The sequence below is a fragment of the Globicephala melas genome, chromosome 11 (genome assembly GCF_963455315.2).
Source record: "Globicephala melas chromosome 11, mGloMel1.2, whole genome shotgun sequence".
Lineage (NCBI taxonomy): Eukaryota > Metazoa > Chordata > Mammalia > Artiodactyla > Delphinidae > Globicephala > Globicephala melas.
In genome coordinates this window covers 66,200,711-66,213,959 of record NC_083324.2, presented here as the reverse complement: position 1 = coordinate 66,213,959, position 13,249 = coordinate 66,200,711, and the positions used below count along the sequence as shown (strand labels likewise).

General features: G+C 48.0%; 1 protein-coding gene across 1 annotated transcript in view; it reads right to left on the bottom strand.

The window, feature by feature from the left end:
* Positions 1-13,249, bottom strand: part of LOC115860865 (lupus La protein homolog) — an 86,159-nt gene that overhangs the window by 55,510 nt on the left and 17,400 nt on the right. Inside the window, 1 exon segment of the mRNA XM_060308662.2 lies at positions 11,074-11,416. Within this exon segment, the coding sequence (XP_060164645.2) occupies positions 11,074-11,416 (343 nt within the window).

Sequence of the window (13,249 nt, the reverse complement as noted above, 5' to 3'; positions counted from 1 at the left end):
AAGACACCCCATAGACCTGTTCAATGGAGGCAGGTGGACACAGAAGAAAAGGCTAAGGAAGGCATTCTTGGAAATTATGCTGAAATAGGTAGGTGCCTTTAATGATTCTGGTTTTATGTTAACTTCATTTTTAATAGGCAGTTCACTTACACAGTTAAAATTCTAAGGTACAGAAGGGTATGTCAGACACAGTTTCTTTCCCACACCTATGTCCCAGCCACTTCCCCTCAAATGCAACCTCTGTTACGAGGCTAGAGATATGACATAACATGCGATAAAAGCGCATGAGCGCGTTTGTGCACTTGTGTGTGTTCTTAATAACCAGATCCTTTTTTTAAAAGTTCAAACAGTAGACCACCATACACAGTGCCTAGACCTTGCTTTTTCTTTTAATTTAATATATATTTTTAAATTAAAAACTTTTTTTTATTTTGGCCACGCCACGCAGCTTGCGCGATCTCAGATCCCTGACCAGGGATTGAATCCAAGCCACGGCAGTGAAAGAACTAAATCCTAACAACTAGACCACCAGGGAATTCCCATACTTAATATATCTTGGAGATCCTTCTATATCAATGTTTAAGAACATCCTAGATTATATTTCAGCTGAATATTTTTCTACTCTAAGGATGGACCTTGGACTTCCCTGGTGGTGCAGTGGTTGAGAATCTGCCTGCCAGTGCAGGGGACACGGGTTCAAGCGCTGGCCCCGGAAGATCCCACATGCCTCGGAGCAACTAAGCCCGGGCACCATAACTACTGAGCCTGCGCTCTAGAGCCCACGAGCCACAACTACTGAGCCTGCGTGCCACAACTACTGAAGCCCACGCACCTAGAGCCCATGCTCCTCAACAAGAAGCCAACACAATGAGAAGCCCGTGCACCGCAACAAAGAGTAGCCCCCACTCACCACAACTAGAGAAAGCCTGTGCGCAGCAATGAAGACCCAATGCAGCCAAAAATAAATAAATAAAATTTAACAACAACAACAAAAAAAGGATGGACTTTAATTTATATTGCCAGGCTCCACTGATGGACTTTGAGCGTTGTTTTTTTTTTTTAATGTAGCTTAATCTTAGAATCTTAGAACCTGGAAGGTCATTTAGTCCTAGCTTAGAAATTCTTTCAGAGAATCCTACTGCACTTCTGAGACCCAGGTCAATGTCACCTCCTCTGGGAACCCTAATCACATGTTATTATTAAGGGAAAGGCATGATAACATTTGCTTTTGTATCCTCTCGCCTGGTGTTCCATCACAGTACAGAGTAAGTGATGTGAGTGAAATTGAACTGACCATCCCTGATAGGGAAATCCTCCATGTTCTGCTCCTTGGACACCTCTAATAACAGTGATCTCACTGCCTCGAAAGCCCATTCTACCTTTGAGAGACTGTATCAGAAGCAAAGTCTGTTTCTCACTGGCTTTTCCCTCTGGCTCTAGTGCATTTTCTAATACAACACAGAAATTGAATTCCTCTCCGAGATATATTTAAGATCTTTCTCCAAACCAAATACCTCCCAGTTCTCTGTGGGTCCTGGTTCCACACACTTCCCCTACCAGCGATTTCTTCCATACGGTTTTTAGCTTATGACCCTTTAAAAAAGTAATGTGGGGGGACTTCCCTGGTGGTACAATGGTTAAGAATCCACCTGCCAATGCAGGGGACACGGGTTCGATCCCTGGTCCGGGAAGATCCCACATGCTGCAGAGCAACTAAGCCTGTGCGCCACAACTACTGAGCCTGCGCTCTAGAGCCCGTGAGCCACAACTACTGAGCCCACGTGCTACAGTTACTGAAGCCCGCACGCCTAGAGCCCATGGTCTGCAACAAGAGAAGCCACCACAATGAGAGAAGCCTGCACACCTCAACGAAGAGTAGCCCCGCTCACCACAACTAGAGAAAGCCTGCGTGCAGCAACAAAGACTCAACGCAGCCAAAAATAAATTTTATAAATAAATAAATTAGTAAAAAAAAAAAAAAAAAGCCTAGGGAATTCCCTGGTGGTCCAGTGGTTGGGACTCCAAGCTTTCATTGCCATGGCCCGGGGTTCAATCCCTGGTCGGGAAACTAAGATCCCACAAGCCTCTTGGTGTGGCTAAAAAAAAAAAAAAAAAAAAAAAAAAGCCTAATGTCTGGAATTGGCCACATCCTCTCGTTGACATTGACTGGTGTGGTGCACAGTAGGAAGGCTAGCCCCTTTGATTTTGTCACTATATCCTACTGATGAAGCCTAAGTTTATGTGAGCTATTTTCGGAGCGATATCACTGTCCTTTAAGTTCAGCAAAACTTACAAGATGTTGATGTCATCAATGCTGACAAGCCAGCTCTCCTCCGATTTTAATGTGAATTATGTCATTTACCCCTTTGGTGTTCATTTCATTTTTTATAACAGAGCAAGTGATGGTGTGGCATGGTGGAAAGTATGAAATTTGGGGTCAGATTCCTTCAGCTAGAAGCTCAGGCTGGATAAGTTACTGAGCTTCTCTGAGACTCAGTGTCCTTATCTGTAAAGTGAAGTGATCTCATAGAGGTGTGACAATCAAATGATATCTAAAGGAAATGAATTTAGTGCTTGGTGCATCAAGGTACTCAGTGAAGAGAAGCTAGTTTTATAGCTTTGAGATAGGAGGGAAGGGGGCAGGGTACAACTTTTAAAAGAATGACATGGCCATTGAGGATAGGACAAAAACTGGTTAGAACCAACTAGGTCCAAGATGGTGGAAGATTTGACTTCCTTGAGCCTCATTATACGCTCATTGTAATACATTAGCTAAATGACACACCCACAGGTGCCATGACAGTTCCAAAGCCAATTATAAAAGGCCCCAAAGGGCTTCCCTGGTGGCGCAGTGGTTGAGATTCCGCCTGCCGATGCAGGGGACGGGGGTTCATGCCCCGGTCCGGGAAGATCCCACGTGCCGCGGAGCAGCTGGGCCCGTGAGCCATGGCCGCTGATCCTGCGCGTCCGGAGCCTGTGCTCCGCAGCAGGAGAGGCCGCAACAGTGACAGGCCCGCGTACCGCAAAAAAAACCCAAAAAACTGAAAGGCTCCAAAGTGGGCAGTGGTGCAATTCCTGGAAATCCCTGCCCCTTCCCCGAAATATTTGGAATAATCCTCCCACTCATTAGCCTATGAAATTACCCAGCCCATAAAAACTAACCATCCCATATTTTGGGGCCTCTCACCTTCTGAGATGGCCCACACTCTGTCTGTGGACTGTGTATCTCCTAGGGCCACTCTCGCCTTTCGAGACAGACTGCGTTCTGCCTATGTAATGTGTATCTCTCTAAACAAATCTACTGAATTCCTTCTGCACTGAATTTTTTTTTTTTTTTTTTGCCCACACCTCATGGCATGTGGGATCCTAATTCCCTGATTGGGAACTGGACCCGCGCCCCCTGCATTGGAAGCGTGGAGTCTTAACCACTGGACCTCTTTCTGCACTGAGACATAAAGAACCTGAGCTTCATTAAGCCCTGAGACCACGTGTGCAGTTTCAGCTGGGTTTGAGTCTCAAATGAGGTGTGAGGTTTCAGCTCCATCACGCTGCCTGTCACAATATTTTAAAATCTTCATTCTAGGGACTTCCCTGGTGGTCCAGTGGGTAAGACTCTGCACTCCCAATGCAGGGGGCCTGGGTTCGATCCCTGGTCGGGGAACTAGATCCCGCATGCATGCTGCAACTAGGAGTCTGCATGCCGCAACTAAAAAAAAGATCCCACAGGCCACAACAAAGACCTGGCGCAGCCTAAATAAATTTTTTTTTAAAAGAACAAACTTCGTTCTATGTATGTCAGACTTCTCATCTTTTAACATCTGTATGTCAGTCAGACTTACACACCTTTACTGGAATTTCTAACATGAACCTTGAAATGGGTCAGATCAAAACCAGCTTCATGACATACCACCAATGAGTTTCTCCAGACTGATCTGCACTCTTTGGGTTGGAAGTGATGAGTGTAGCCCTACATTTTTAAACATGATGGATAATATGCTGGCTAATGTAGAAGATGTCAGAGGAGTATGGCATGAGAGTAAAAGTAGAGCAGTAGCTGTGGAAAATAGAATGGCAGCTCCTCAAAGATTAGAGGTAGAATTATCATAAGGTCTAATAATCCCACTTCTGCACATATACCTAAAAGAATTCAAAGTAGGGAATCAAACAGATGTGTGTACATACAAGTTCATAGCAATATTATTCACAGTAGCCAAAAGGTGGGAGCAACCCAAGTATCTATTGACAGATGAATGGATAAGGAAAATATTATATATATATATATATATATACACACACACACACATATATATATATACTGGAATATTATTCAGTCATGAAAAGAATGAAGTTCTGACACATGCTGCAACATGGATGAACCTTGAAGACATGCTAAGCCAGACACAAAAGGACAGATATGGTATGATTCTACTTATATGGAATAATAGAGCAGTCAAATTCATGGAGATAGAAAGTAAAATGGTTGGTTTTTAGGGGCTGGGAAGAGAGGAATAAGGAGTTAATTGTTTAATGGGTACAGTTTCAGTTGAGAAGATGAGAGAGTTCTGGAGATGGATGGTGGTAATAGTCGCACAACAATGTGAATGTACTTAATGCCGCAGAACTGTACACCTGGAAGTGGTTAAAATGGTAAATTTTATATTATGTATATTTTACCACAATTTTTTAAAAAAGTGGAGCAGCAGGCTGTTCAGCAGTGGGGAAGGACTGGCCCGTGGGCTGGATGGACAGCGGAGTCATGATGAGCTGGAGGGCAGGTTGGCCTTGTCAGAACTAGGACGAGCCTGGAGAGGAGGTCAGCATGCCCTAGCCAGCCCCGAAGTCCAGCTGAGAAACTGAGACTTGAGATCCTGAGTCACTCCTTGGAGTCAAGCCTGTGTCTCCTGGTTAAAATGAGCAATTTCCTGGGGGTGGGATAACCTAGGGACCCTACAGCTAGCATATTAAGTTAATGCAGATGGGTTTGCTAGTCAGCCACTAGTGGTGGGTTTATGGTCAGAGGAGGGACAGATGGTGCAGCCCTCTGGATGTGTAAGTCTTGAGCAGAAAGACCTCCTCATCATCTAGGACTCTCACAACTCTGGGTTGGTATTGCAATTCCTCCATTCAGGGTCAGTGTGCCCTTAACTGTTCTGTGCCTCACTTTCCACATCTGTAAACTCTGTAAACTGGGGACAATGTAACCTTGTGTATCAGGGATAAAAGAAAAAATGTCCATGGAATTCCCTGGCAGTCCAGTGGTTAGGACTCTGTGCTTCCACTGCAGGGGGCACGGGTTTGATCCCTGGTCAGGGAACTAAGATCCTGCATGCCACACACACACACAAAAAAAGTCCATGCGAAGTGTTTGCCACTTTTGTCTTCTCCTGCCAAGGAAGAAGCCTGGCCTGTTGGGATGCTGTTTCAGAGGAGTGAGACAGGGCAAAGCCCAGAGTGGGTCAAATTTCTTTAAGTAAGAACGAAGGTGGAGGGAGGAAGAAGAGACCCGCAGAACCATTCCTTGTTTGGGGTTGTGGAGGAGACAGGCAGAGCTGCTGGGCAAAGGAGTGGGACTTGGGGAGATAAGAAGTCCCTGTGTTTTGTTGACATACATTCCCCCTGGTGCTTCCTCAGGAGGTTTTCAGAAAAGACCTATTGTGTTACTTTTCAAGCTGTCTTAGAATTCTGAGCTTCTTTTGAATGTTGTCCTAGGACTTGAGGTGACCCAGTATATCTGGTTTACATTTGTGAAACATCCAGCACAGTGTAGGGGTTCAACAAATGCTCCCAGTGATTCTGGAAGAAGACAGATCTGGGAGCTGGGGAGACAAGGGCTGGGTATCTTCAAAGAGCAGGCAGAGATTCCAGGCCAGATTCCAGGCCACTGGGCGAGGTTAAAGGAATGTTAGGCCCCCAACCCTCCCTCTCTCTAGAGATGCACTGACCAATATGGTAGCTACCAGCCACATAGAGTATTTAAATTTAAACTTTAAAAAAGTTAAAAACTTAGTTCCTAAGTCAAACTTACCACACATGAGGCATTCAATAGCCACATGCAGCTAGTGGCTACCACATTGGACAACACAGCAGAGAATACTTCCATCAGCATGGACTCTTCTATCGGACAGTGTGCTCTAGAAAGATGAGGAAAAGCCCAAGTAGGTTGGTTGGTTTGTTTATACCCTGACTGGTTCCTAAAAGGATTTGAAGCAGCTGAGGACAGCCGAGGCCATGAGTTCAGTGCCCTCTGGCTGAAGATGGGAAGGTTGGCATGTGGGCTGAACTGGGTCACAGAGTAGAGTGGCAGAGAAGCAGCAGCCCCAGTGGGCTGAGCTCCCGGAGCCCAGATAGGAAGTGGGAGGGAAGGCGGAGGTGGGGATGCTGGGGGAGTGAGTGTCAAAGGACAAGGCCGTGAGCAGTCAGATGCTGAGCAGTGAGAGAGATATGGGAAAGAAGATCTCTGTTCCTCTTAGCAATATATGGTTATCTGACTTGTTTAATCAAGGAGTCCCCTATGCCCTTCTGTTCACAAATACAAGTTCCAGCTAATCAGATGCAATTAAAGGATACTGTTGGCTGTGTGCAAGTTCTGACTCGCAGCCCCATGGGTAGGGACGCCTGGATCTGTGCTCACCGCCCAGGCTGGTGTGTTTTGAGCAGCAGTCCCAGGGGCAGCATCCTTCTCAGAGGTTGATGTGAGTGGAAGGCTTTTGCTGAAGGGAGCCAGGCCCCGAGGGCTTTCCTGCAGTACTTTCAAAGCGAAGATAGCCTTTAAGGGGATGGATTTTTTTTTTTTAATTTATTTTTGGCTGCATTGGGTCTTCGTTGCTGCGAGCAGGCTTTCTCTAGTTGCGGCGAGCGGGGGCTACTCTTCGTTGCAGTGCGAGGGCTTCTCATTGTGCGGGCTTCTCTTGTTGTGGAGCATGGGCTCTAGGCGTGTGGGCTTCAGTTGTAGCACGCAGGCTCAGTAGTTGTGGCTCGCGGGCTCTAGAGCGCAGGCTCAGTAGTTGTGGCACACGGGCTCAGCTGCTCCGCGGCACGTGGGATCTTCCCGGACAAGGCTCGAACCCACGTCCCCTGCATTGGCAGACGGATTCTTAACCACTGCATCACCAGGGAAGCCCGGGGATGGATTTTTTTTGAGGGCAAATCAGAGTTTAAAAAAAATGTTCACTCAATTTGACTTTTGTGTTAAACTCATTTCTTGGGATTAAGACAAGCCAAACATATATTAAGATGATTTTAATTTAAGCTTTGTTGGAAAGTTCAAAGACATCACAGGGTGGGATGGGGTGCCAAGGCAAGCAGCTTCTTATGGCTTAATTTGAGAGAATATATTCCGTACATTTTATTTTTACTTTTATTTTGAGGTTTAACAGGCTTACAGCAAACTGCACTAATCTTTAATGTATAGCTTGGTGAATTTCTTTCTTTCTTTCTTTTTTTTTTGGCCACGCTGCGCAGCAGGATCTTAGCTCCCCGACCAGGGATCGAACCCACGCTCCCTGCAGTGGAAGTGCGGAGTCTTAACCACTGGACCACCAGGGAAGTCCCAGCTTGGTGAATTTCTATGTATGTATGTACCCGTGTAACCTCCACCCAGATCAGGATTCAGAACATTTCCAGTGCCCTAGAAGGTTCCCTCATGCTCCCTCTTGGTCAATTCCCCTCCCCAGAGGTAACTGCTATTCTGATTTCTACGGCTGTCAGTTAGTTTAGCCTGTTCTTGAACTTCATATAAATGGGATCATACAGTACATGTGCTCTGTGTCTGGCTCCTTTCACTCATAAGTCCATGAACTTCTTTAGGAAAATTTTATAAATACAGGTCCACAATCCTTTGCCTAAGACCATTGGGGCCAGAGAGGTTTCAGAACCCAGGATTTTTCCTAGTTTAGAAAAAGGTGACATGATGAGTTCACTTACACTGTATATATTATAAAATACCCCCAGCAGGGTCCGGGACAGCACCTGGTAAACATATAAACATTTCTGAGCAAAGTCTATGAATATTCACACACTAAGTGGTGTAAATAAAGGCTGTAAATAGCCCCACTTAGTTGAGGTTGGTTTTGCAGCCAAATAGTTCACATCAGGTCAGGCTTTGCAGTCAAATGCCTAATGACAAAAAGTTTTCAGAAGTTTGGGGTTTTTGAAACAGAAAAAGGGATAGTGGACCTGTTAGTTGCCGACAAGCCATCGGCTCTGTGGGAGGCAAGCATACTGGGTAGCATCTGGTCCCAGGGCTGATAGAAGGTTACAGAAAGCAGCCCCCCCACCCCCCGCCCAGCCCATGGAAGTGTGCGCCAAGCTGGGTTCACCAGGAACAGGCTTTCTTGGCTAGGGCTGTCCGAGGGTCCATGCATGAGCTCCTGACACTGAAGGTGTATGTGCATTGGGCATTTTTCTGGGATCCCTGTCTTTGCTTAGATTTTCAAAAGAAGTCTACACAAATAAGGCTAAGAGCTCAGTTAGAAGGTGCCCTTGAGGATCAAAGCAGTGCTTAGTTAGAGCTCCTCAGGTGTGGACCTGGGTGTCTAAGGGACTGAGTCTCTGATGACAAACTCAGTGAGTATCAGGGGAGGGGGCGAGAGGGGGCAAACACACAGAGAGGTTAAGGCGCGGAGAAGGAGGGGGAAGGAGGAGAAGTTAAGGTTGGAATTAGGCTAAGTGTGAGGGGAACCAAGAAGACAATACACACAGGACCCCCTGACCCCCGTGTGTATTGTGTGGGGCTAAGCCCAGGAGAGTTTCTCCCCAGGGCTGGGGGCTGTCTTGAATTTAGGAACCTGTGTGCAACACTCACTTTGTGTCCAGCACTGAGGATGCAAAGATGAGTAAGACCTTCTCCCTGCTTGGGGGCCTGTGGGAGCCATACTGCACCTCTCTGAGCGGTTCCCCCCTCCCTCCCCACCATCAAAGGAAACACACACACACACCTGCCCCCAGGAGTGGCCTTGTAGCGCAGTCCTTAGGCTCTAGAAATTCTGGGCGTTTTCCCCCACCCTCCCATCAGAACGCCCAGGTCCTTGGCCCCATGTTGATAAAGCCCAGTGTAAAGGAAGGAAGGCTTCCTTTGCTGACAACGGCATGCAACTACTAAGGTGATGCGTTGCTCAGAGGCGTGGAGTGGTATTGCTGGGGTTTAGCTCCTCTCCACCACTTAGCTGTGCAACCTTGGGCCAGTGCCCTGCCCCGAGTCTCAGTTTCCTCATTTGTAGAATGACTTAATAAGTCCACTACTCTCTATTTCACAGGGTGTTGTGAGGATCAAAGGAAATAATATGGAGGAAGACGTCAGTGGCAAGGCTTACACAGGTCTGGACTATGCTTACGATGTGCCTATTGTGTTCCCAATCTCACAGGCAGCCATCCCTCGGCACCTTAAGTAGCAGCACGTTAGGGGTTATACAGTGTCATTCTACCTGGTAGGCACCCAGGGGTGCTATGGGGCTGTATGGCTTCATAGGTGACCCTTCATAGTAAAGGGTTCTCTGCACCCCAGGTGTGGTTTTACTCTCTGGTTGCAACAGTTCTTTGGAAAATAGTTGTTAACAGATGTTTGTTACAGTGCTGCTGATAATAGCCCAAGAAAAGTTATTTTTCACTACAGTCCCCAAGGCTCAATGCCTAGGAGTGCTGGAGAAATGGTTAAGCTAAAGACTTGCAGACCCCACCTGCATCCTCAGGTGCCCGCTGTTGTGGGAGTGGGGTAAACCCCTTTTCCGCCGTATAAGGTCTGGATGAGGAGTTGGGGCAAGAGTCACCAGGTCCCCCGAACCTGAGAGTTAAAAGTGGTCTTTCACACGGACAACAGTCCTACTTCTGGGAACGTTTCTATACAACAAAGGGGGAAGTACGAGGATGGTCATCGCAGAGTTATTTGTAATAGCAATAAGTTGACAGCAACCATAATGTCCACCCAGTGATGGATACTGGAATAAATGATGGTGTCCACATGCAGTTGGTTTCTATGCAGCCATGACGAAGAATGTCACAGAACAGCATTTCGTACCCGATGCTCCACAGACCCAAGCCCCAAGAGGATCCCTCAAGGGATTTCATAGTGAAATATGTTTAGGAAATGCCAGTCTCCTCCTGATGATTCAGAACACACACTAGTAAATTGAAGACTCTGAGACGTTCTCTAGGACAGAAGCCCATTTAAGTTGGCGTGAGCCAGTGCTCACAGTGCTCAGTCCCAAACAGCTGGGGAAAGAGACCCCTATGAACAGCAAGCAAAATGGCCCTGGTGCTCTCTGGGATCATTTTGGGAAACACTGGTTATAGTAGACTCATAGGGGAAGAGCTGAGTGGAAAATGCAGGTTCTGGACTTCCCTGGTGGCACAGTGGTTAAGAATCCGTCTGCTAATGCAGGGGACACGGGTTCAAGCCCTGGTCCGGGACGATCCCACATGCCACGGAACAACTAAGCCCGTGCGCCACAACTACTGAGCCTGCACTCTAGAGCCTGCGAGCCACAACTACCGATCCCACGAGCCACAACTACTGAGCCCGCGCGCCTAGAGCCTGTGCTCCACAAGAGAAGCCACCGCAATGAGAAGCCCGTGCACCGCAATGAAGAGTATCCCTTGCTTGTCGCAACTAGAGAAAGCCCGCATGTAGCAACGAAGATCCAACGCAGACAAAAAAATAAATTAATTTTTTAAAAAATGCAGGTTCTGAGAGTCTCTGTGGGACGATTCAAACTCACAAACCAACCTATGCGTATACCTGTATTTGGAAAAATTCTAGCAAGATGCATCCCAGAACTTTAGCAGTGGCTGGGTGGTGAGATTATAGGTGATTTTTATTTTCTTTTCTTTGTTTTCATCTGTTAGCTTATTTGGGTTTTCTAAACTGCCTTTCATTGCTATGTATAGTTTTTATAACTGTAAAAAAGAAAAAATTGTTAAGACGACGGAGGGTGGCTGAAGGCGCATGCAGGCGCTGCTGCACCTGGAGGAGCTGGGTCTCTGGCTCGGCTCGCAGAGAGGCCAGGCCCTTATTTAGGCAGAGTCACCCCAGCTCGCATTCCTGCAGGAATCCTTCCTAGTGCATTCCTCCTCCAGCACCGGGCGTCCAGCTGCAGCCGGGCTCCTCCCTCCCAGGGCCTCCCTCTCCTTTGGTAGCCGCCGCCACCGGCCCAGGCCAGGCTGCACATCTGGACCTCGTTAGGGCCCGACAGCACCAAAGCCGGCACATCTGGCCGCCGCGCGGCGGAGTGCGCGGCAGGGCAGCGGAGGGGAAGGGGCACGTCAGGACAGGGGCGCCCGGCGCACAGCTGGACGTGGGAAGGTGGCGGGCGGCTGGCCGCAGACAGTGCACTGCCGGCTGGGCTGGCCCTGTCCGCTCCGGAGCGCAGCAGAGTAGCACCCTCGCTGGTAGGAGAGCCAGGGCCCCCTGTGGCCTCCCAGACTGAGGGGGGCAGGCCCGAAGGAGAAGCAGGAGCTCTGGACTCTAGGCATGGTGCTCTTTCCCTCGAGAGGCCTGAGGCTGGGTCTGGGGGGGCCTGCCAGGATGTGGAGCAGAGGGCAGCTTCAGGCCCCCTTGCAAGGCAGAAAGGACAGGAAAGGGGATTGCCTAGGCTCGCGGTGGCTGAGCCTTGGGCCTGCAGGTCAGGAGGCGGGGTCTTCTACATCAGAACAAGCATACTTCCGTTTGAGATGAGAAAGGAGGGAGGTGCAAAGAGACAAGATGGAAACAGCATCCCCACTGCATTTTCCTTACACCAGGACACGCCCAGGTACCCGGCTCTACCCCCATGTGCCATGATTTGTCCCCTTTGGGGCCTGTTCATCCAAGTCATTAGCAGCCTTGCCAGTTTTCCTTGAGACAGCAGCAGATGCTCCTGACATCCTTTCCAAAGCAAGGCAGAGATCAAAGAAAACAGCCCGTCAGTAAAACGGAAAGCCTAGCAGCGCAGCCGTCGCTCCGCCCCTTTGTCCTAGGGTTTCAAGACCTTGCCTGGCTCTCACCTGGACAGTCCTCTCATCCCAGGAACCCCCACACTCCCCTACTTCTGCTCTTAATCTCCCCACCTCTTCCCACCCACCAGCCCCTGCCCACCACAGCAAGTGGCTTATCCGTGGGCCCACATGCCCACACTAGTACCCTCGGAGGAATTCTCACAAGGCTCCAGTGGGCGCCAGTTGTTGGAGGAGAAGCCAAGGAGTACAGCAGAAAGTTCAAGGGTTTCGAACCCAACACACAGCGTCCCAAATCCTGCTGATTAGCCCCTCTGAGCACCGTTTGTTTTCACCCATGAGATGACGATAATACCTCTTAGAGAACTGTTTTAAGCTCTGTGCTAGGAATATAATTCTATTATATGTTTCTCCAATAGAAATATAGTGTGATCACACATGTAATAGGAGGGGGTATTTTTACACTTTTCATTTTGGAAACATTTTAGATTTTTTTTAAAAATAAATTTATTTATATTTATTTTTGGCTCCATTGGGTCTTCATTGCTGTACACGGGCTTTCTCTAGCTGTGGCTCGCGGGGGCTACTCTTCCTTGTGGTGCGCAGGCTTCTCATTGCGGTGGCTTCTCTTGTTGCGGAGCACAGGCTCCAGGCGCGCAGGCTTCAGTAGTTGCAGCATGCAGGCTCAGTAGTTGTGGCTCGGGGGCTCTAGAGCGCAGGCTCAGTAGTTGTGGCGCACAGGCTTAGCTGCTCCGCGGCATGTGGGATCTTCCCAGACCAGGGCTCAAACCCGTGTCCCCTGCATTGGCAGGCAGATTCTTAACCACTGTGCCACCAGCGAAGTCCGGAAACATTTTAGATTTATAGGAGAGTTGCAAAGATTGTACAGAGAGTTCCAGTAAACTCTTCACCCAGCTTCCCCTAAGGTTAACATCTTGCATAACTATGGTATATTTGCCCCCAAATAAGAAATTAACAATGGCACAACACTATCAACTTTATTCAGATTTCAGCAGTTTTCCCAAAACAAATGTAACTTTAAACTTCCTACTAGCTACATTAAAAAAGAACAGGTAAGGGAATTCCCTGGTGGTCCAGTGGTTAGGGCTCGGCACCTCCACTGCTGAGGCAGGGCACATTTGGCCTACCCTTACTTCTCAAAATTCACCCAATGCTAATTTGTAAATAAGTAAATAGATAAGAGAGAGAAAGAGGACTTATTTTTTGATTCACAGTGGGGGTGGGGACCGACCATGTAGTTTGTAATATTTGTGTCCACAGGTTGGGACACCCTCTCCCAGTCTTAAGGTGCTTAGGAAACCTA